This window comes from Dermochelys coriacea, chromosome 6, assembly GCF_009764565.3.
Source record: "Dermochelys coriacea isolate rDerCor1 chromosome 6, rDerCor1.pri.v4, whole genome shotgun sequence".
In the NCBI taxonomy this organism is placed as follows: domain Eukaryota; kingdom Metazoa; phylum Chordata; order Testudines; family Dermochelyidae; genus Dermochelys; species Dermochelys coriacea.
Window position 1 is genome coordinate 30,874,617 of NC_050073.1, and position 24,121 is coordinate 30,898,737.

Consider the following 24,121-nt stretch of genomic DNA (forward strand, 5'->3'; position numbering starts at 1 on the left):
ATATTTATACAGTGACTGAACTTTTGTTATGTAAAATCTTCACTTAACAGTTTAATTTCTGTTAATATTGTCAAAATACCTTTCCAACAGGAAGAGACATGGATCTAGATGAACGAGGCATTCCATCTTCTACAAGAAAGACAGTAGATAAAGAACAGAGTTAGACTATATGGATAAATCCCTATAAATAAAATTGATATATGAACTAGATCTGATCTCAGTTACCCCAATAGAAATTTGTAATTTCCCACTTATTTCAACTGACTTCAGTTGCCACTGCGATCAGAATCTGGCCTACTGGCTGTTCCTACATGCTGATTTTTCAGAAGAAAGTTTTAATACTTAAACTTCCAGTAGGCTACATAAGCAAAAACAGCAAATAAAAGACAGCAAAGAAGTACCAACTTCTTTTAAAATTTTGCCTACTGGAATAAATTCCTTTTCATCACATTTTACTTCTGAGGAAGTCCTGTAGAAAACAGGCAAAAATAAGCATACATGCAAGTAATGCAATTAAATATAAACATTTGGCTCTATCATACTTGGATAATTAACAATCATCTAAAATAACTATAGTTAGTAAATCTAGCTGATAAAATATAAAATGTATTGTATAGGCATTGCACAAAAGCTTTTATAATTCACTTTAAGGAGACATAGCAACTTTGCAGAGCTGATGTCTGCTGAAAGTGAACTCTAAACACATGCAAGAGCATGTGCAAATGAATATTTAATAAACAGCCAAACTTGTGATCCTAGAGACAAACATAAAACAATTCTATACATACAAGATTTTATAAAGATGTTAAATATCCAGTGTTTTGTTTTTTTAAAAGTGACTGATATCTTTTGGAAACTATTAAAAATGTTCCATTTAGAAGTAATATTGCTTCTATCATAGACTTCCTGTATTTCTTTTCTCATGCTCTTTATAATGAAGACCATTTATATGAGCTCTCTCAAGAAACAAAGATCCTGTTTTCATGCAAATATTCTTAGTAGTAAAGAATGCTCAGATAAAATGTTTAATACAGACAGTAGAAACAGAATTGTTCCCAAACAGAATGTTTTTAAAAGTTTCCCATGCATCATCAGTTCTTCAAGTATTTAAATTTATTTCAATGTAGTCAGTGCCTATTTATTTCTTAAACTAGTTCAGCTTCACATACTATACCTATTGCACCACTGTTGAAGCTGATTGTGGTGTCCAGGAAATTGATGCTAGTGTGGGAGTATTCTGGAGACAGTTTAATGGATGGGTGGTTGTTGGTGTGGAACACTCCCATGCTAGCATCAATTTCCTGAACACTGTAATCAGCTTCAACAATGGAACCCTACAGACAACCATGTACAAGAAACCCACAGATCACCACACCTTCCTTCATAGATCGAGTAACCACCACAAACACACTAAGAAATCTGTAATCCACAGGCAGATACTCAGATATCATGGAATATACTCTGAGGACAAAGTTGAGGAGGGATATACACCTTTAACACACCTTAAAACTGCCTTCACCAAACAACGACACTCCACCAGAGAAGTAGATAGCATCATGGAATGGGCGACCCAAGTACCCTGAGAGAATCTGCTTCAACAGAGAAATAAAACCCCCTCCAACCACACACCCCTAGCTGTCACCTTTCACCCCAAACTGTGTATCATTAAACAAATACAACCCATACTCGATGGGGACCCCATCTTGAAAGAAATCTTTCCTGAACCCCCGCCCCACTTCTGGCCTTCCAACAGCCATTTCCAAGCTCATAATCAGAAGCTAGCTCCTCACAGACTAGGAGCACCAACTCCAAGTGGCATCAGATCCTACCAGAACAGATGCAAAACATGCAGCCATATCTCCACTGCTACAATCATCAATCCCGCCCCCCCCCAACTTTCAAGATCCATGGTACTACACATTTACCACAACATGTGGTGTACCTCTCCAGCGCACTAAATGCCCCAGTAACAACTATGTGCGTGAAACAAGACAATCCCTGCACTCTTGAATGAACTCACATAGGAAAATGATAAAAGTCAAAATCACCCTATCTCCTTTGAGAGAACACTTCAGAAAGTGATCAGAATGTCTGACATATCAGTCCTCATCCTCAAAGGAAACCTGCACAACACTTTCAAAAGATGAGCCTGGGAGCTTAAATTCATAACTCTGAAAGACACTATAAATCATGGATTGAACAGAGACACTGGATTTATGGCTTATTACAACAATCTGTAACCCACTAACCCCCTCTTTTGTCCTATGACTGCAGAGGGGTTAACTGGCCAGTCTACCTTGAATGGTCCCTTACAATATGTGCTAATAATTATGCTAAACGATCTGGTCCACCTTGCATTTTGCTGTGATGATGGGAGTACCTTTTCCAGCCCTAAAGAGGAGCTCTGTGTGGCTCAAAAGTTTATCTCTCTCACCAACAGAAGTTGGTGCAATAAAAGCTATAACCTCACTCACCTTATCTCTCAAATTTCCATTGATTTTCATGGGAAATGGTTTGCACCTAACAACTGCAGGATTAGATAAAGTAGCTTTGTGTCATATACAAGGGAAATTCAAAAAGATACTCTTAAAATAGAGTAATCCAACCAGGCCTAAAACCTCTTGCAGATACTATACCCAAGTCTGTGTTGGGAGATACCTTGTAAAATCTGCTTCTGTAACTGAGAATGTTCACAATACCTGATTTTACAAGATAAGTAGCACTATAAACCCATGTGATTAAAGGGAAGCCTTTAAGCACTGTTATTACCAGATGAACTGTAACTTCTGCTAGAATTCTGATTGGCCAGTTTCTTAAACTCCATTAGCTCAGCATGGTCCTTTTCATACGTTCTCTTCAAATTCTCCACATACTGCATCATTACTTCTGTGGCCTTTGACATACGTTTCTCCTAAAGGGAGAGAAATACAGGGATAACTCCTATACTATTTAAACAAATCATTCATCTCTATGTCTGCCAAGTTCTGCCAGAGCTGAGTATGGAGCAGTTGTTCAAAAAGGACTTTCATGACTGGGAACTCCTCAAGCTAAATAGAATTATCTGCCACACGTGAATCCCAGCACATACATGGACATATACTGACGATATTGATATTTATGATGATCAGATCATACATTTATACACAAACGTTCATACACAAAATGTTACCATAATTACCTGGTTTGTACGTGAAATAACTATTATTTAAAATTATATATATCATACAAATGTTGAGTGGCTTCAAGGGTAGTTTCCCTCTGTGTGCATTCTATTACCTACACATACCATATTGAGGGCAATAGCATGTTATCTGAAGTTACGTTAATTGCTTTAAACCAGTCACAATGACAGATAAAATCCAAGTACACTACAGAAAAATTGTGTGTGTGTAAATGCATCGCATGATGAGATACATAATATATTTACACATGTGCATACATGTGCAACTACGTGAAACATTAATTTTTTTCATTAAGATCTAAAATGTGATAGCTAAAGTATAGAAATCAAGGAACACGCTGGAGATTTTTTAAATTGCCTTACCTGGCGAACAGCTCCAACCATTTCAGCACGACTGGAGAGCCTAGCAGCCAAACGATGTAGTACAGCAATATCCTCCAACAGCTTCTGGCAAGTTTCTCTGTGTTCATAGTGATGCCATAAGGGAGCTGAAGACTGAAATGAAAGAATGCACCAAAACATCAAAGATGAGCTAAGCACCAAAATATCAAAGTACGGGCTAAGAGTTTTAGAGGCAAATATTCAGAGGGTGCACATTTGAAGTGCTTTTCCCACTGAAGTCAATGGAAGTCTCAGTGGTAAAGGCCTACATACAACTTTAGAAATATACCCTTTATAGTAATGACCATTTACAAATCTGTTTCCAAAACCCAAAGAATACTTGAACTTGCCAGTGTAGTAGGTATCAACAAGTCTCTTCAGCTTTTCTAATTTCTATGATATATTCACATTCTGATAAGCTATCAACCCTTAACTTTCCATGAACTCAGAAAGGAAAAGAGCAATAGCAAGCAGCATGACTTTCTCTAATATTGCCCGCAAAAACCAGAAAACAATCCTATGGACAGGTGAGAAATGAATTAGAAATATCTGTATATACTAACTCAAATCACTTTGGTAATTTAGGCCCTAATTCAGGAAAGCACGTAAGTACATGATTTCAATGGGATTACTCACATAGTTAAAGTTAAGCATGTGTTCATATGCTTTGCTGAATCAGGGCCTTAGTGAACAACTCTTTTCCTAATTAGTGACTGCTATTCTCTGTAATATTTAGTTCTTTGTCACTGTATTTAAAAAAATGGCCCAAATCCCCCACACTTTGAGGTAATTCAGATCTAGAGCCAGATTTTTGTGTTGTTGGATTCATTTCTGTGTTCTATAGCATGTTTCAATGTCAAAGGGCTGCAGTAACTTCAGAAGGGACCCCGAATTAGAAATAAACATGGATATCTGTGATTCAGATTTTATTTGTAGTTTTATTTGTTTATGTAGTTATACCTGAAAGAAAAACCTACTGCTCTCATCATGAATATGACATTTATACTATTGCTGACCCCAAACATTCAAAAATCATGAAGTCAGGGGACTCCTAAATATCATGAATACCTATTTTTTAAGTCTCATGATTTTAAACCAATGTGTGTGGGGGTTTTATGCGCCATCTGGTCTTTGAGACTTTAGGATACACTCAGCTTACATTTTCAAGCTTTTTTGTGCAACCATGTGGACTAAAACCTTTTTTAAAAATGAAAGATGAGATTCTCAAGTTATCAGTTGTCTTCGAGAGCTGGGGCTTTAAGTAAAACATCAATATCATGAAGCTCCTGAAAGAATCATGGGAGTTGGCAACACTGTTCGATGGGCCTGCTCCTACAGAAATGAACCGTCAATCTTCAATTGAGTTCCAAAGGGGCAGACGTAGGCCCTAATATGATCCATGTGTAATACAGGAACTCCCATGGGCTTTGTCCCTTTGTTTAAGGTGATCGGAGCATCAGAATATTTGGAATAAGACCCTGTTTAGTAAAAATTACACACATTATCAGAGGTTGTATAAAGTAGCCATTTAAGTCCAAATTGTGCCATATGAACTGGAATGAGGAGGGGAAGTTAGTTGCTTTTCTCCTGTGCTGTTAACATGATACTTACTTGTATCTCTCTCTAGTAAATGATTCTAAACCAAAATATTTGTATTACTACAAATGACTAATAGGCTGTATTTCAAAGTGCCCTTATGCACTAGCTATAAAAATGTATATGTACACAAAGGATTACTATAAATGAAGACATGAGATTTAATAGATCATCTCTGCTTACTTAAAGCTCTCTAAACAGCCAAGAACGGGAGAAAGCAGCAATACAACCCCCACATTTTTAGGTACAGATAATCCTCAAATGCAGCTTTGAAATCCCAGTGAAAAAATGTAAACTTCTCAATTCTTGTTTAATTGTATCCTCCTTCAGTTTCATAACTTCGTGTGCCCTGTTTGCCAAATATAATGGGTGACTCTTACCTTATGCTCTTTTAACTATTTATCAACCCCAGATCAGTACATCATTCTGTCTATCTAATACCTGTACCTATCACCATGGTACCTAGGTCTCTGCTGCTTTTATTGCACAAGGAATTTTGCAGTGTATTGTAACTTGACACATATTTCAAAATTATTTGACATTTCAGTTACAAAATCCATGGAGAGCTGGAAAGTTGAACACAAGAAAGGTAATTGCTGATAGCCGACAAATTTTTGATTAGAAGCAGAAAACAGCCACCCTGGAAGCTATATAACAAGTGGAAAAGAGTCCAGGAACTACAATATTTTTACTGAGATTTCATTGACCCCTGAAGGGGTCCCGTGAAAGCTCACTATTCCCTTTCCCATGCCTCTTTTTAACATCTCCAGTAAGGCTTTATGTCAAGCCATGAACTTCAAGCCATTGAAGAGAGAGCTGCCTTCAACACCTTTCAATAACATACCTAAATTGTCCATTTAGGTTTATTACCAAATGACAATAAGATACCACTCCAGCTCTCCATGGCTAAGTGCTCCATTGCAGTTCCAGAAATGCTTCATTCCTGCAGTGCTCCCAGCCACATCAGAGTTTACATTGGGCCCTGCCCCGTTCTCTCACACTAGGGCTGAGCACAATTACAGGTCTTCTACTCCCCAAAAAGAGTGTTTGTGCGGGGGAGAGAGACAGCACAATGCTCTCCACACCGCTGGCTCATTATGTTGCACCTCCTTAAAGGGTACCACAACAGTTGCACTTCCCCTGCAGACTGGGGAGCTCCAGGAGGCATTATCTCTATAAAAGCCACAAGCTTTTATAGACATAATTTTTGCCCTAAGTCTGGGGGTAATCAAGCCTAGGTATCTTTCTCTGATACCTACTTAGAAGCTTTAACTAACTGGCTGCCTTGTCATGGTGAAAGTAGTGAAGTAAAAGTGGTAGAAAATGAAGTCTGTGAATCAAATTCACAGCTGATATTAGCAGGTGTATCTGCATTGACATCAGTGGAGTTTTACTGGTTTAAATGAGAAAAGAATTTATCCCTGTTTTCTTACCATAATGGCTGCTTTAAAGTTGGCCAGTTCCTTCTCCGTGTTCTCCTCAGTAAGATTTCTCTCCCTCTCCGCCTGGTTAATTCTAGATTCCAAGGTGTAACTATCATTTCTGAAGGCCAAGGAAAGTTGTACAAACACAGTCTGTTGGGGGCGGGGGGGGGGGGAAACAAAGGGCATTTGTAATAATAGTGATTGTATACTAGAACTTTCTATTCTGGTAAAGAAATTACCAGTAAGATATGACTTGCCTGCCTTCACTGGCAGTTTTGCCTAAGTAAGGACCACAGGATCAGGACCCACACATACAATAAAATTAGATATTACATTATATTTTGGAGATTATATTATTTTATTTTTACCTTCCTCTTTGAGATTAGTTATTATGTGTAAATGTGCTGCAGTGTCTCTTTTCCTCAATGTTTTTGGAAATACCAGCATAACATGACAAACGTAATGAAGGAATTAGACTACCTAACAGCATTATGTATCAGAATCACAAATGTCTACGTTAATTACGCTGGACTTTTCCCAAGGGTCCCCAAGTTTTTTAAACAGGCAGTCTGTGCAAAGGAAATCCAGAGATGAACTCGTAATTTACCAAAAACGTTTCATCTAGGACATAAACACCTGATATGGCAGGCAGCAAAAGATTATCATCAACTGACATTTTCTTGAACCTGGTTTTGAGAATATTTCCTTCTTTACAAGTACATTATTGCTTGTCATAAATCTAAAGCTTTTATGACATATTCTTAAAAGTAGCCTCAATTTTTTGAATGTTTAAATTTTACACCTATTAGGGCTGATTTTGTGAGGTGCTGAGAACTCACACTTCCAGCTGACTGGAGTTGTACAGCACCCTCTCTAAGGTAGGAACTTGGGACAGATCTTAGAACTTTTCCCTGGAGTAAAAATTGTGTGGTTGGCCATGCTGCACAGGGAACTGTGAAGCCCCCTGAGGTTGACAAGGCTAGGAGGTACGTAAATAGGGAGGGATGATAAGGTCACAGCATTGGGAGGGATGATGGAAGGCCCCTGGTATATATTAAAATGATCATGTCATTACCTGCACTGTACAGATGTCCAGCACAGGTATTCCATAGGGAAGTGATACAGTGATCAGATAAATGGATTGGTAAAGGATTTAAAGGAGGTATTTCTTAAAGGAGCAGAAACGAGATTCAGGGCTCCTGTAACTGGCATGGCAGGGTGCCAATTCCTCTCCTTTATAGACCACTTTACCCCTCATGGGGGGGGATGGGGATGGTAAGGTCCCAGGAGCAGGTGGCCTGGGGACCAGGATGGGAAAGGGGGACGGCTGATGGAAGCCCCCCCCATGGGCAGCGGGTGAACCCCCACTTTGGAGAGGCTATAACTAGCCTGCTGGCCCAGTCCCTGCCCCAGGCCCCACCCCCTGCACCCTGGAGCCTGAACCCCCCCAATAACAGGAGGAGCCCTGAGACCCCCACTGACCAGAGGAGCCCCGGCTTACCCACCCCAGCAACCCTGGGCCGGCCCCAGTGCCAGGTCAAGCTGCCCCCAAGCCAGCCCCAATGCTGGGCTGAGTCAAGCCGCCCTTCCTCCCACCCTGAGCGCCGAGCCACTCCCACCTGAGCACTGGGCCAAAATGCTCCCATCCGCCCCCTGCCCGAGCACTGAGCCACTCTCCCCCACCCTGTGCCTGAGCGCCGGGCCGAGCCACCCCCTCAGGGCCGAGCTGCCAGCCCCAGTGCCCAGCCAAGCTGCCTCACTCCCCTGGCAGACCTGCACACCCACTGCTTCCTCGCAGCGTCCTTCTGTACTCTCCTGCCCCCGAGGAGAAGCGATGTGGTGAGCAGTGGAGACCTGGGGGTGGGGCAGGTGGACTGCAGGTAGGAAGGTGGCTGCAGCAGCAGGCAGTGGCCTCGGGGAAGGAGCGGGGCCACTGTGGCCCAGGTGTCCCTTAGAGGTGGCTGCCCACCGCCCATGCTCATATGTATATGTTGAAATGATCATGGAATTGCCTGCACTGTACACTTTTTATCTGCCAGGTACTCCCAGACAGTTAATAATAAAGTTGAGGCCTAATAAAACCACATCCAGTGTTTCCTGTCCTTCTTCCCGTGTAGTTGAACAACAGCTGATTAGAGTTGAAAGTGATCTGCTTCCTCTCTAAGTTACAATGTCCAAAGTTAGGTATTTTAAAATTGAGGCACTGTAAAAGCAGTGGTCACTCTTGAAAAACTGGGCCTTTATATTTCACATAGATGTGATAAGAAGGTGTCACAATACCCGGAGTCAATATTATCCTTGGGCTGGTGGGTATTCATGTTCACAACCATTCACATTCATGGCAGTTAACTGAGCGCAGACAATTGCTAAATTATTCTGTAACAGACCAGCTATCCTTTCACTTCTCAAAATTGACAGCATATTACAAAAGATACAAACCAATGCAGCATGGAAAACACAGTAATACCATAATAACTGAATTTTAAATAAAAAATAAAATATAGAATTAAGAGCATAATCTGAATTATACATAGCCAAGAACTTGCATGACAAATTCAAATTAGAAATAAGGCACTTAATCCCCAACCTCACCCAGCAAAGGTGAGTAACCATTGGAGCAATTTATTAAAGGATGTGATGGATTCGCCTTCACCTGAAGTTTTTAAATTGAGATTGAATATCTTTCTATAATGAATGTTCTTGTTCAACATAGAAGTTATGGTCTGTGTTATGCAGAGGTCAGACCAGAGGATCACAGTGGTTGCTTCTGTCCTTGAAAAAAAAAAAACCCTATGAATCTTGAGTTTACTAAATCACTTACCTCAACTTCTTTTTCAGTAAGTGGAGGAGAGCTGAAATGAAAACATAGCATTTATTACATTTTTTTTTAAAAATGACTCATTTTTGATAAAACTAAATTGTGACTGCTTTAAATTTCAAGACAGTAATACTTATGCACTGACTGAAATGTATTGTAACTGAGCTGTGCTGGTGGTACAGCAACACTACATTGCACCAACATGAGCATGCAAGGAAAAATCGGGGGAGATGCTTCTGGGACAACTGATGGTTGAATGTATTATGTCTGGAATCAGTATCACCACCCATCCTCCTCCTGTTAAGTGCTCAGGCAGTATGGTGAACACAATATAAAAGCTTAGACAAATCAGCAGACAGAATTAGTTTCAAAGCACTGAAGTTGTACTGTGATCATTGGCTGATCCTGTAGAATACATGATTTCAGAGTAGCAGCCGCGTTAGTCTGAATCTGCAAAAAGAAAAGGAGTACTTGTGGCACCTTAGAGACTACCAAATTTATCCACTGCATGCATCCGATGAAGTGAGCTGTAGTTCACAAATTAGTTATGCTCAAATAAATTTGTTAGTCTCTAAGGTACCACAAGTCCTCCTTTTCTTTTTGTAAAATACATGCATCTCACAAAGTCTTGGAAGAATGACTGTTCTTACTGGATTTCATCTGCATCCAGATTGGAACCAGAAAATGAACCAGTGCTGGTTTGGGATCTCACGTGGTAACATAAGAACATAACAGCTGCCATACCAGGTCAGACTATGGTCCATCTGACCCATTATCCTGTCTCCGACAGTGGCCTGTACCAAAGCTTCAGGGGGAGTTTATAGCACAGGGCAATTATGGAGGTTATAGAAGCTCCTTCATTGGCGGATTTCAAAAGGAGGCTGGATAGCCATCTGTCTTGGATGGTTTAGACAACAAAACCTGTATCTTGGCAAGGGGTTAGACTTCATGACCCTTGCAGTCCCTTATAACCCTTTCATTGGTGCATCATGGTAGCCACGAAGAGAAGGTGGAGGCACATAATCATTGTGAAAACAGCAGAGACCCGTAGGAAGAAAAATGGTGCAAATATGAACGTTTCATGCAGTAAGATGTGGAGATACAATCTGTTGTAACTGGCTAGGAGGCAACTGCAGCACAGTATAGTGGAGTTTGCTATAAGGATGATGAATATCAGCATGAGAGGTAGGAAGTGATAACAAATTTGATTCCACAAAATACTACAGAGGGGCTGACTTAGGTAAGCCTGTTAGATCATAGGCAGGCATGATTAGTGGCCATGTCCACATTACCAATGAGTTACAGAATTTTTATCCCCTGCAATTGTTTTGACACTTTGGAATGCTACCCAGAGTGAACTAACAAAGGAAGTATCTAAAAAGAGTGGCAGTACTTCTTTCACCTACAGGTTGGGAAGCTAATAATGGAAGAAGTGGTTGGCATGTATAGTAGGTACTGTATGGGCAATACATTTCTCAGCATATTGAAATGTTATTCGCATTTTGTATAGTGTGTTTATCCCAAAGAGAAGTTAGCCTGTCTGTCATTTATGAGCAAGAGATTTTCTTGGTGAAGTGGAGCAGCATTAATATCTGGAACTGACAGCTATTCCAAAAAGGGGAGGCCAGCACATCTATCATATGGGAAAAGAGATTTCCTGCTGGAAGGCAAAGTGTTCGTATTAGAAAGGGTTTGTTATTTTGGACAGATGTGTACTTCTTGGCAAGTTCAATAGTAGTAAGCTCTTTGATTTGCTGTAGTATATGCAAGTAAAGTTCATTTATTGTTTTATCACTGTACTTTGTAAACAAATCATTTTCTTTGCTGATGTGGAGTTAATGAATTTTGGAAAGAAGGAGTAAAAAGTGTGAGCATCTGCCAGTGTTACAGGACTGTTTACAATGACCAGGAAAAGAAAAGGAGTACTTGTGGCACTCCTTTTCTTTTTGAGAATACAGACTAACACGGCTGCTACTCTGAAACCAATGACCAGGAAATATCACTTCCTTAATTTGGCCATGGAGACTCCAGCAAACATGCAATATGGGTGCAAGGTCATTTATGAATTCATTCAATGGATTGGCTTTATTTAGTGGTCAAATTCTATTTTTCTGAATATTGTTAGGCATTGACCTCAGTACAACTCTGAATTATTTTGTCCTTGTCTACTCAATTGCCTTTGTCTTTACAAGATCTTGAAGTTGCATCACTTGCTAAATAAATATTCTCTTACATGAAGTTTTATACAGTGCATGTTTGCTGCACTGGTCACAATGGAGTATTTTGCATGATTACAAATATGCTACAAAGATGCACAGAAGTATCTAGGCACAGTTTTGGTAAAATATTGGTTTTACATTACACACATTTTAGGTTTTCACTACTCAAAGCTGTAAAAATTTATGCAAAAACTCTGAGGCTAAATTCATTCTCCACTGACCTCAAATGAGTTAAATGATGTATCACTGTTTACCAAGTATTGTGGTAGATTCTCCATCATTGACCATTTTAAAATCAATATTGGACATTTCGCTAAAAGATATACTTTAGGAATTACTCTTTCTTCACTAAGCATCCACACTGCTTGGGACAGGACAATACGTTTTAGCCAGATTGTTCCAGATTATGGAAACTGCATTAAAAATTGTATAAAAAGAGAATGTTAAGGTTGCTTGGTGAAGTGCTCAAAAATCAGGAAATCCAGTGTCAAGGCTGTCCATATAACCTTAACTTTACTCACTTGTACATATGAATTAAAATATGGTTTTAAATACTAGGCCATATACTTCAGAATTTGACCATAATAATATTAACTTTACCATTCTTTCTCCCACTGTGCAACATGTATCTTGCCATATAGGCCATGAATGAGGCAAGAACTCTACAGATATTCCTTCCTAATTCACTGTACATCTTGTGTATACATGACTTTGTTGTTTTGGTCTGGATTATACAGAGTACATGCTATCAGTATGTATCAAAAGTAGTAGAAAAATGTATGGGATTCTACTATAGTATCTGAGAAACATTATATGATAATGCAATTAATGACTATTGTGGCAAAGGAGAGCAGAATTAAGGTCTCTCTTTTTGCATTTTTGAGCACCTAACAATGCAACTTTAAGGTTTTCTTAACATAGGGCCGGGTGTCCAGCGATGTCTGCATAGATCTCCACCCTCCCATGTGGAAAGCATTGGTGGTAGTGTCTCCTGCTCTTGTCCCGGAACCCACAGGGAGTACACTGTGGGCTTGGTATCTGTGCAAGAAGGCTGGAAGTGGAACAAACTGGGGACAGGGTCATCTAGTCCCATGTTGAGTACAGATGGGGGCAGATGGATACACAATATCCTCTTCCAATGGTCCTGCATATAGATTACCTTGGACAAGTAAGACAAGCTATGTTATCTTTCCCATGGAGCTCCCTATGTGGCGGGGAAATTCTTGCCCTTTAAAGGGGATCCTGGGTCAGCAATGACAAGATGGATGAAAGGACAGTGAGACTCTAGAGTTGTGGCAGAAGGATAGGATCTCTGTGTCAATGTCTCAGGCTGCTTGTAGATCCCCAGGGATCTGTGGAATTTGCGGGCAGGTCCTCCATCTAAATCTGCAGAGTGGCAAACCCCCTGCTGCCAAAGCAATGATCTAGGACAGTGGCTCTCAAACTTTTGTACTGGTGACCCATTTCACATAGCAAGCCTCTGAGTGTGACCCCCCCACACTATAAATTAAAAACATTTTTTATATATTTAACACCATTATAAATGCTGGAGGCAAAGCGAGGTTTGGGGGTGGAGGTTAACAGCTCACAAACCCCCATGTAAGAACCTTGTGACCCCCTGAGGGATCCCAACCCCCAGTTTGAGGACCCCGATCTAGGAGAAACTGGCAGAGTGGATTCCTTGCAGAGTTTCCCTTCCCCAGGTTTTACCAGGGCAAGGAGCGAACTGGCCCAATAGTTTTTGTTTCATTTTTTTTGATGGAGGAAATACAAACATTTCCAATACCTAAGTTTGCAGCAGTATTCTGGAAAACTAGGAGTTGTCAGACCATGAACAATCTGGTAAGGAATATTTGTAGCTTGCACCTCATGTCTATAAGACATTTACAGAACTATGAATTTCAAATTATTTTTAAAATGGGTTCTCTTTTTCTTCATTTTGGGTGTTTGAGAAATGCACATATTTTTTATAAGACTCTGCAGAGTAAATTTTAAGATATAGCTTCAATCGCCCTTCCAAAAATCCTGATTCAGAAATCTGTCTACATATGGATTTCATATGAGAGCAGAATTACATAATGCTAGTTCAGTCGAACTAACTATTTCTTTGATAGCAGACTTCCAACAGATGCTGGACCGATACCCCTAGTTAGCTTTTACCTTCCTGGAAGAGATTTAAGCACATGGAGTTTTCGTAGTAGTACATCAGGAATATTAGGCATAACATCAGAGCTATTCTTTGACTCCTCTTCTTCAGTGGAGCAAGGTATAGGTGAAGGCCCTAAGGACAATTTCATAAGACACAATTAAGTCACTGTAAGAAGTCACGTGTTAATACAGAAATCAGCCTCCCATAGACATTTGGGGAGGGTTTTTAAAAAATATTCCATGTCAGCGGAATTCTACTGTTAGTGAAGTCAATGGAACTTTTACCATTGATTTCAATGCGAGTAGAGTTAGGTGAAAAGTGGAGTGCTTTTAAAACCCCACCCTTTGTCTCTACAGTCTGAAATGTGTACCTTATTTCTCCCAATCACCAATTTATAATCCATCTGTTCATTATTTAATATTCATTAATACTAGGGTAAAGTTACCTTACTTCCCTCTCTGAACACTGGCAGCAAGAATAACTATTCAGAATGGCAATCTGTTGCGTGGAAGGAAGGAGATAATAAGGGAAGGAGATATTCTGGCAGGGCATAGTGCCTCTGAACATACTGGAAAAGAGCAAATATTCTATTTTTCTAGGTGAGCATTTTCCTAGGAACCCCAGAAGTTGAATCAGAATAGACTGTTGGAAAATCTAGTCCAGTGCCTTTGAGCTTTGTTAGTTGATCATATCATTCTAGAATTTTGCATTAGATGTTTTATAACAAGGCACTGTCATTTACCAGATGATTTATGTGCTATCTGGCCAAGATTATTGCTGGTGTAGAAAGTACACTGTACTACATGGCTTCACTGTTCCCCCAAGTTGTGATGGATATATGATATCTAACTGATTTATACTACATGTTTATTTGCTACAAATATGACAGAACAGTGATACTGAATTGTAGTCTTATACTTCTCTCATCTTCACTAGGACCAAGGTATGGCTCTCAGTGTATTTCAGTTACTTTTTCCTCATACAACACTGAGTCTCACCCTTTTCCATACCAGAAGCCCCCTACTACCTCATTCCCATCTAGTGGTTAGCAATAGGAAAAAGGACAAGGTAATTACAATGCCCTGACAACTGTTTGTGACCACCCTGGACAAGACTCATTTCTAGAACATGAACACCTACAAATGAAGCTGGAAAGCCTATGAATACTCATGTTCCTGTCTTCTAGATAAATCCTCCCTGTTTAACAAACTCTTGGACTTGGGAAAAATGTAAGAGGTAGTAAGAAAAAGCTCTGACCCTTTAAAAATGTGCATGATAGTAGTTGCAGTTAGAGAAGCTTAATGGAGGCAGATTCTCTACTAATTATACAACTAAATTTGTATTTCCTGTTTTCTGTACCTTTTTAATACTTAAAGATTGTCCAACACCCACCTCAGCACTGTTGCGTATATGCCCTGAAGAATAATGAGCCTGTCTCATAACAGGTTTCAGAGTAGCAGCCGTGTTAGTCTGTATTCGCAAAAAGAAAAGGAGTACTTGTGGCACCTTAGAGACTAACAAATTTATTAGAGCATAAGCTTTCGTGAGTTACCTCACGAAAGCTAACTCACGAAAGCTTATGCTCTAATAAATTTGTTAGTCTCTAAGGTGCCACAAGTACTCCTTTTCTTTTTGTCTCATAACAGTGTCTCCAGTTTACTGGGTCTGCTAATTTATTTAAAGGTCTGTAGTTTTAAAGTCGTGTTTATCCCAAGATGAGAAAGATAGACAACTTGACATTGATAAGAAAAGATAAGATAAGATAAGATGGAGCCAAACTGTGTGCTTTGGAAACTTTTGGAAACAAAGGAAACTGTTGGCACCTTGATTACTGTATCTTTTAGTAAAATATTACATTAAGTTAATTTTGTTACAATTTAAGGAAGTAAGAAGCTCTTTAATAAGTAAACTAAGGATTCTGCTCCTTGCTGCTATTCCCAATGAGGTGAAGGAGTTGATTTTTAAAGCCCTGGCTAGAGATTCCCTTGTGTGGTTGGCTTCTAAATGTCCATGCTATGCCTTCATCCTATGTAAAATAACATGTAGAATTTCAGAATGTTTTCTTCTCAAAAGTTCTAAGTCTGCCAACTCTACATGTGTGAATTTTGAAAGGTAGCAATTATTCCAGCCATACAAACTTAGGTTTGCTGAAAATGACTATTTAAAGGTATATTAACAGGACTAAGAGACTATATCTACTAACAATATCACTACAACCAAGATCCCCCTAAAATAATTGTGGGGAAGGGATGTGTATGTGTATGTGTCTGCCCATATCACATTGGCAGCTCATAGTAATAAATTTATTAGTCTCTATGGTGCCACAAGTACTCCTTTTCTTTTTATGATTTGATTTTCTGTGATGCTACGGTTGAAATTGTTAAAAATAAAGCAATCTCTCAACAGTTTTCCTGTGAAACTGAACCTTCAGGTTTTGACAGTGTCTTACTTAAGGAGTGCAAAGCAACAAAGTGCATTTCAACTCCGCTGCACTGTGCCCTCCTTCACTGGTCTCTACCTTTTGTGTAAGCCTCTTGATGTAGTCCAAGGAGTAGAAACAGGGCAGATGGGGGAATGGGATGCATCATTCCCCTCTCCAGCACTGTGGAACTTAGTGAAAAAGATAATGCACACCCAGGCTATATTATCTTCTCTGCAGAGCATACCCCAACCTGGGGATCCTAAGAGCAGTAGCCACCTGGAGGAATCCAAAGTAGTGAAACTCCAGTGGAATCATGCTGCTGGAGATCCCAAGTGGGTCTGGTGGGGAGAGGGGAGGAATGGAGTCTCTGCTCACCCAGCCCTAACCTCCTGCAGATCCCAGAATAGCTGTCAGGTTTGGAGGTGAGCCCCACAACCTATTTTGCATATTATCCAGCACCCCAACAGGATAATGTAGGTGGCGGGATGTCTGCCAGAAGTTTCCTTTCCCTGAGCCTTCTTCCCTGTTGGAAGGGATATTTGCCATAGTTTGTTTTTCTCTTGTAGTGATATTTAAAACTGAACTACAGAGTGCAGAAATATTTAGTATATTTAGAAATATTTCCTAACTGGGTGACTGACGTTAGTAATTTCAATTCTTATTTAAAGCCACTATATAAAAGGTGGCCTCTTTTTCGAAGTTGCTGAGCACCCAACACTGCCATTCAACTAAATGGAAATTGTGAATGCTCAGCACCTCTGAAAAACCAAACCACCTTTATGTTAGGGTTTTAAACACAGATTTAGATGACTGATTTTAAGCACACAGGTTTGAAAACATTGGCCTCAACCTTTACAGTCCTGTCACTAATATTAGTTTTACATATTGGAACACATGTCACAGAGCAACATGGAAATCTCTTGAGAAAGTGAAGGTCATTTGTTCATTTGAATGGTAGCCCCCCACAAGGTGGTCCATCTGATCACACAAAAAATCATGATACAGGAGGTTAGTATAAGCATGTTGGTTCATCTGTGCTACTGCAATCCACTTCCAAGGTGAAATTCTAGCACATGTCAATGGGAGTTTTGCTGTTGACTTCATTTGGGCCAGGATATCATGCCTTGTCTCCACACTTCAAAAAGGATGTTGAAAAATGGGAAAGGATTCAGAAAATATCCACAAGAATCAATCAAGGTCTGGAAAGCCTGCTTTACTGCAAGAGAAATAAGAAGCTCAATCTAGTTTATCCAAGAAAAGATTAAGGGTGACTTGATCACAGTCTATAAATGTTTACACGGGAACAGAAATTTGGTAATCTAGCACACAGAAGCTAGGGCTGTTCAATCTAGCAAACAGAAGCATAACAAGGTTGAATGTCTGGAAGCTTACGCTAGACAAATTCTGGCTAGAAATAAGATGCATATTTTTAAACATTAGAATTATTAACCTTTGGAACAACTTACTGGGAATGTGATGGATTCTCTATTACTTGAATTATTTAAATCAAGATTTGAGGTCTTTGTAAAAGATAAGAGCTAGCTCAACTAGAAGTTACATGCTTGAAGAAAGAATTACTGGATGAAATTCTGTGGTCTGCATTTTGCAGGATATTCGTGTTTGTAGTTGTGGCCTGAAAACTTACGAATTAATGATGTTAATAGGAATCTTTCCATTTATTTCAATGATCTTTGGATCATACCCCAAATAATTGTGATAATTTCATCTGACCTCCTGCATAACAAAGACTACAGAGCTTCCCTGAATTAATTCCTGTTCAAACTAGAGCAGTTATTTTAGAAAAACAGCTTTTATTTAAAATTGCCAGGGATGGAGAATCCACCACCCCCCTTGGTAAATTGTTCCAATGGTTAAAAATTTGCACCTTATTTCTAGTCTGAATTTCTGTAGCTTCAACTTCCAGCCATTGGATCTTGTTATACCTTTGTCTGCTAGACTGAAAAGCCCATTTCTGTTCCCCATGTTAGTGCTTATAGATGGTGATCAAGTCACCCCTTAATCTTCTCTTGATAGCTAAACAGATTGGGCTCCTTGGATTCTGCCACTATAAGGCCTTTAATCATGCTCATGGCTTTTCTCTGAATCCTTTCATAGAATCATAGGACTGGAAGGGACCTCGAGAGGTCATCTAGTCCAGTCCCTTGCACTCATGGCAGGACTAAGTATTATCTAGGCCATTCCTGACAGGTGTTTGTCTAACCTGCTCTCAAAAATATCCAAAGATGGAGATTCCACAACCTCCCTCGGCAATTTATTCCAGTGCTGAACCATGCTGACAGTTAGGAATTTTTTCCTAATGTCAACCTAAACCTCCCTTGCTGCAATTTAAGCCCATTGCTTCTTGTCCTGTCCTCAGAGGTTAAGAAGAACAATTCTTTTCCCTCCTCCTTGTCACAACCTTTTATGTACTTGAAAACTTTTATGTCCCCTCTCAGTCTTTCTAATTTTTCACCAGTGCCAAATACAGAAGCAATACAATCCCCTTTGCTCTACTCAATACATCCCTGTTTATATATCCAGGGATTGCATTATGGCCATAGAATCACACTGGCAGCTCACATTCAGCAAGTTATACACCATGACCTCAAAATCCTTTTCAGAGTCACTGCTTCCTAGAACAGAGTCCCTCATCCTGTAAATATAGACTGCATTCTTTGTTCCTAGATGTATGACTTTAATTTGGGCATATTGAAATGCATATTGTTTGCTTGTGCCCAGCTTACGAAGCATTTCGGATTGCTCTGTATCAGTGACCTGTTCTCTTAATCATTTACACTACATATGTGTCATTTGTAAACTTTGTCAGCAATTATTTTGTGTTTTCCTCCAGATCATTGATAAAAAAAAATTAAATAGCATAGGGCCACTAACTGATCCGGAGAGACCACATTAGAAACACACCAGTTAGATGATTCCCCATTTACTGTTATGTTTTGAGAATGTACTGACAGTACAGTAACTAAAGATCATTTCCTTTTACATTCTTTGGATAAAAAGACTGTGTGAAATAAACAAGTATTTCTTCCAGCTTGATGATATTGCACCTCTTTCATGTTCAGCTGCTTCACTGAGTTCAGGCAGTTTAAGTCCAACTAAGTTTTGATTTCGCATCAGAATATGCTCCTGTTGAGAAAAATTGAAATATTTCTAAACAGAATAATTAGATGTTTCAATTTAAATATCACAGCACTGTGAAAACTAAGGTCAACATTGTATTTCTGAAATACATGTATGTACATATATATATGAAGTATGCAAAAGGAATTAATTGTAGTCACGTATTAAATTGTATGACTCAATAACTCAGGTATGAAACACTTCAACCCATTTTATTTAGTAAAGTCTCCAAACTAATGAATCTTCAGTGTAGATTTATGGTCATCCCTGTAGTTGCTCAATGCCTATAGGGATTTGCAAAAGGCATTTATTTCTCTCATTTCTGAAGGTCAATTTCTCTCTACGCAAGTGGAGGAAAAATAAAAAGTTCTAGATATTGTTACTGCTACAATAATTCAATGTAAAACTGATCCCAGGAAGGAGAGAAGGCAAAATGCAGAAAAGGAATTCAAGTGGCTGTCACTTAGCCTACTTATCCACTAGGAATTCTTCACAAAACCCCTTCTATGTTATTACTGCAAGCTAATGCTTCTCACTGTTATTGCAGTCTATGGTGCCACTATGCTCCCAAGCAGAGAGGGGATTAAATTTTGCAAAAAATAAATTTAGATAACATTCTTCTCTTAAGTGTATTTATAAGTCATAAACATGGTCCTTTGCTAAAAAAGGTTCCTTGTTAAACCTAAAGATTAATCTCTTTTAACTTGAATTTTGCCACATATTGTAAGTGTTAATTTCCTGATTTCAGTTACTGATTCTGTTGCTTATAAATTTATTATTTATTTTTAGGAATCTCTATGGCATTCCTATGATTGGAGTGCTTATTGAAAGAAATTGTTTTTCCAGTACATAATTCTATATCTTAAACAAGAAAAACAGGACTAATACTGTGGAGTTAAATAACCTACTTTAAAATCTGATATTCTCTTTTATATCAGCACTGTGTTTATCTTGCATATAATTGGCTGGAGGCTTGCAAGAAGATATCTTGGTTGTGTCATTGTAATTAAGAATCAGTGAAGGGTTTCTTTCAGCTCTAGTGAAAGATTTACTGCTTTTTAATTCAAGGGTTCTTCTTTGCAATACATATGTATCAGTTTGCTAATGTTCGTGGGTGGATTATCACTTTAAAAAGTACTTTGATGCTAAAACACATACAATTATCAAGCAGATTAATTTTTAGACGTAAAAGTTTATCTGAAGAAGTGCAATTTCCTTTTTTTTTTAATCTCCATTATATCTTGTAAGCCAAGGTTTAGATCAAAGGCCAAAACCCTTTAAAAATTACTATTTTCTTTACAGAGATTCAAATATGTTCAACAGAACTAAACAAAAGTGACCTTTTTTTTAAAAAAAAAAAAAGACAAATAAGATACAATAAGGACAAATAAGATACCATTGACTCCAGTGAGAGACATGAAGGAGTATACCAGGGCAGAGTCAGACTTTAATGAAGTACAGTAACCGTGTCTAAACTTTAGTTGGACCTTAGGTCCATATACAGTTCTCAGTCCACACATACCAAATTCTATTAACATATAAAGTCAGAGAGTATCTTGTTTTGAGGGAGAAATTCTGGAAGGAGCAGAAAAATATAGCACAGAGAAGAAAAGGAAGTGCATAAGCAGAAGTAACACTCCTAAATAATTTATTTTTTTGCATAAGGTTTGTTGATATATCCTCAGGAAGGAGAGCTTTTATCTAAATCTCTCCTTAGAGATTAAAGTAGATTATTTCACTCCCAAATATTACTTAAAATGACAAGACAGTTAATCAGCTTCTTCCTGTTTACATATAATGCACTATATCTGAAACTGAAATACCATTGTACTATGTGTTATGTTCACCTTTATATTAAATAGAGGGAAACAAGTAATGTTTCTCATACAGCCATGTGATAATTTTTCTTCCATAAGATGGTTTCTGGGAACCAAGAAATGTGTATGTAACAGCAGCATGTGTGTTGTGAAGAGCTTGCAGTTTCTATGGAACTGAGAACAAGAATACACCAGTGGAAAGGAATTTTAAAGCTACTTATTCAATAAATAGAAATGGAAAAATAAAAACACAATACTATGTTAACTTTGCTGTAATTCTTTCCATGACTTAAGCATAAGCTTTCTTGTAATTATAAAAATAGTGATAAAATAAGAAAATGTGAAACACACCGAGCCTAACAAAATGCTGCTTTTTGTAGTTTGATTTTCTGGTCCAAATGATAAACATTGTGTGCAGTGCACTGAAGCCACTTTATCAGTAGAACTACACTCCTACCCCGATATAACGCGACCTGATATAACACGAATTCGGATATAACATGGTAAAGCAGCGCTCGGGGGGGAGGGGGCACTGAACAGTCCGGTGGATCAAAGCAAGTTCGATATTACGTGGTTTCACCTATAACGCAGTAAGATTTTTTTGCTCCCGAGGACAGCATTATTATTTAGGAATTATTTAGGAATACCACTAACAGTATTCTCGATAAGGGCCTGATCCAAAGTCCACCTTTCATTGACTTCAGATGGGCTTCAGATTAGGACTCAATTTTCTAAATGTAATGGCTTAAGTTTTAGCTACGCATGTTCCATTAGTACTGAACTGTGTTTCACATCCAAAGCCTTTTGTAACCAGTCAAGAACATAAATCTCAGAGAGCTCAGAGCCCAGAATAACAACTGCATATATTTTAATAAGTTTTTACTATGTAAGACTTAGGAAATGCACAGTTAGATGAACAATAATGGAATCAAAAGAGTCTAGTCTGCATGGTCTCTTATGAGAAATAGAAAAAATGAAAAAAATCTGTTTTCTTATATTTCACTATCCAATCTCCTCAATTCCATCTACAAAATTATTTTTGCCTAGTCTACTACAGTGTAGCACTTTAATAAGTATTAATTTATAGTTTTGTGATGTATAAACACAGTAGGTCACATATAGGATATTGCAACATTATGTAACTTAGTGTAACGCTACATAATACTATTTATGTCCAGAAACTCACCTCTCTGAGCTTTGTCAATTTCTGCATTCGAACTGGTTGAACTTGTATTTGGAGGTCTTTGAACGTTAACGTTTTATTCAATTTATTGCTGGATTTATTACTAATGGCAAAGCTTTTATCTTCTTCAGGTGGTAATTTAAAAGGTGCCTTTTCTTGATGTCCAGGTTCTATGCTATCCCACGATACAGCTCGTAATAGAGGAGGGCGTGTTCCAGATCCTTTAAGTTCTGTTTTACAGGTAACTTTAGGGTCCGTCAGTTCTGGTACAGAACTTTTTAATTTTCGGTCCATAGTACCTATGCCTGGTCCTTGTCGATACATTCTTAAAGGAAAGTCATTTTCTTCTGATTTCTTAAGTAATGGTTTTCCATGTTCATTTTCACAGCTGTTTGTGCTTGTGTTAAGAGAAGTTTTGCCAGCGTCACTGCCTGAAGGGGAGGATTTGGGTAAATTATCCATACGTGTAAGTGGATCAAAGTTTTCTTTTTGTGCAGAGAGTTTCTCTTTGGAGTTTTCAAAACTAGTGGAACGAGGAACCAACCTTCCCTGAGAAACCTTCCTCTGATCATTCTGCTTTCGATCGGTTAAACCTTTTGTGACATTCTGAAAGAAAAGGATATGTATAAAAGATATGGAAACACTGTGTGTGGGGGGGGGGAGTAGGTGGGGGAGACCTGGATTGCATTGTAAAGGAACACTTCCGCTTTCACTGCCATTTGCTTATAAATGCTTCATTGTAGAGGAGAGAGTAGGGGAGATTTTGAAAGACACAGAAAGCAGGTAGGTGGTTGCAGGCACGTTGATGATCAATGGGAGATGGGCACCTCTCATTTGTGCCTTTGAAAAAAAAAATCACACCCCCACTTCCAGGGTCCAATGCAGCTAACCTTACATCAGGCAAAACTCCCTGTTGACTTCAGTGTAAGATTTGCCTGAGTAAGGGCTGCAGAATGAGGCCCATAAATGTGTCAAACAAGTAAACTTACATTGAAGCAGAAGAAAAGGAGTACTTGTGGCACCTTAGAGACTAACAAATTTATTTGAGCATAAGCTTTCACAGAAGCTTATGCTCAAATAAATGTGTTAGTCTCTAAGGTGCCACAAGTACTCCTTTTCTTTTTGCGAATACAGACTAACACGGCTGCTACTCTGAAACCTGAAGCAGAAGAGATATTCCTGGCATGTCAATCTATCTGGTTTACAATGAATGATATTTTCACAAGAAATTTGTTGGTGCTCTTTGCAAGGAGAGCCTAAACAAGTTTAACCAGTTAAACCATGTCTGGAGAATCCAAGGCTTGCCATGAATTCATATCACTTTTTTATTTTAAACCTTGCATGGCCCCTTGCTCCCAGACTGGCAAGGCCTGTGAGAATCAGAACTATGAGCAAGAATGAAGACAAAGTGGGCATTGGGCTGCCTGAATTGAGTACATCAGTTTTGATTTTGCTAACACAGGTGAGAAAACTAGTTTGCTTTACTCATTTTATGTTTTAATGCCTAATATTAAAAGAAATCCATATTTAAAACAGGCACTGTCCTACATGCACAACCTCCCCAGCTAAAAACAAAGCAAGCAAACACACAATTGTTAAGCAACTTTCCAGACATAAGGTATTAGTATGGCAGTAGTTTTCCCAGTGCCCAAAGAGTAGGCTTATTGCAATTGTGATAGGGTCGGGCCAGATGGCTACAGAAGAGTAATAGAAGGCAGATATATTAGCCCCAGGTTAAGTAGTTCCCTTTCCCCTGGGTAAGGTAATAGGGAAGGTTCCAGAACAATCAGGAA

General features: G+C 38.8%; 1 protein-coding gene across 8 annotated transcripts in view; it reads right to left on the reverse strand.

Annotated features, from left to right (window-relative positions):
• Nucleotides 1-24,121, reverse strand: part of IRAG1 (inositol 1,4,5-triphosphate receptor associated 1) — a 137,666-nt gene that overhangs the window by 22,773 nt on the left and 90,772 nt on the right. For all 8 annotated transcript variants that reach the window (XM_043517439.1, XM_043517436.1, XM_043517438.1 and 5 more), the window contains 8 exons: nucleotides 22,332-22,934; nucleotides 19,256-19,334; nucleotides 13,780-13,900; nucleotides 9,404-9,434; nucleotides 6,592-6,732; nucleotides 3,545-3,676; nucleotides 2,770-2,911; nucleotides 80-129 (listed from right to left, as the gene is read on the reverse strand). In XM_043517439.1, coding sequence (XP_043373374.1) covers nucleotides 80-129; nucleotides 2,770-2,911; nucleotides 3,545-3,676; nucleotides 6,592-6,732; nucleotides 9,404-9,434; nucleotides 13,780-13,900; nucleotides 19,256-19,334; nucleotides 22,332-22,934 — 1,299 coding nt within the window. The remainder of the gene's footprint in view (nucleotides 1-79; nucleotides 130-2,769; nucleotides 2,912-3,544; nucleotides 3,677-6,591; nucleotides 6,733-9,403; nucleotides 9,435-13,779; nucleotides 13,901-19,255; nucleotides 19,335-22,331; nucleotides 22,935-24,121) is intronic.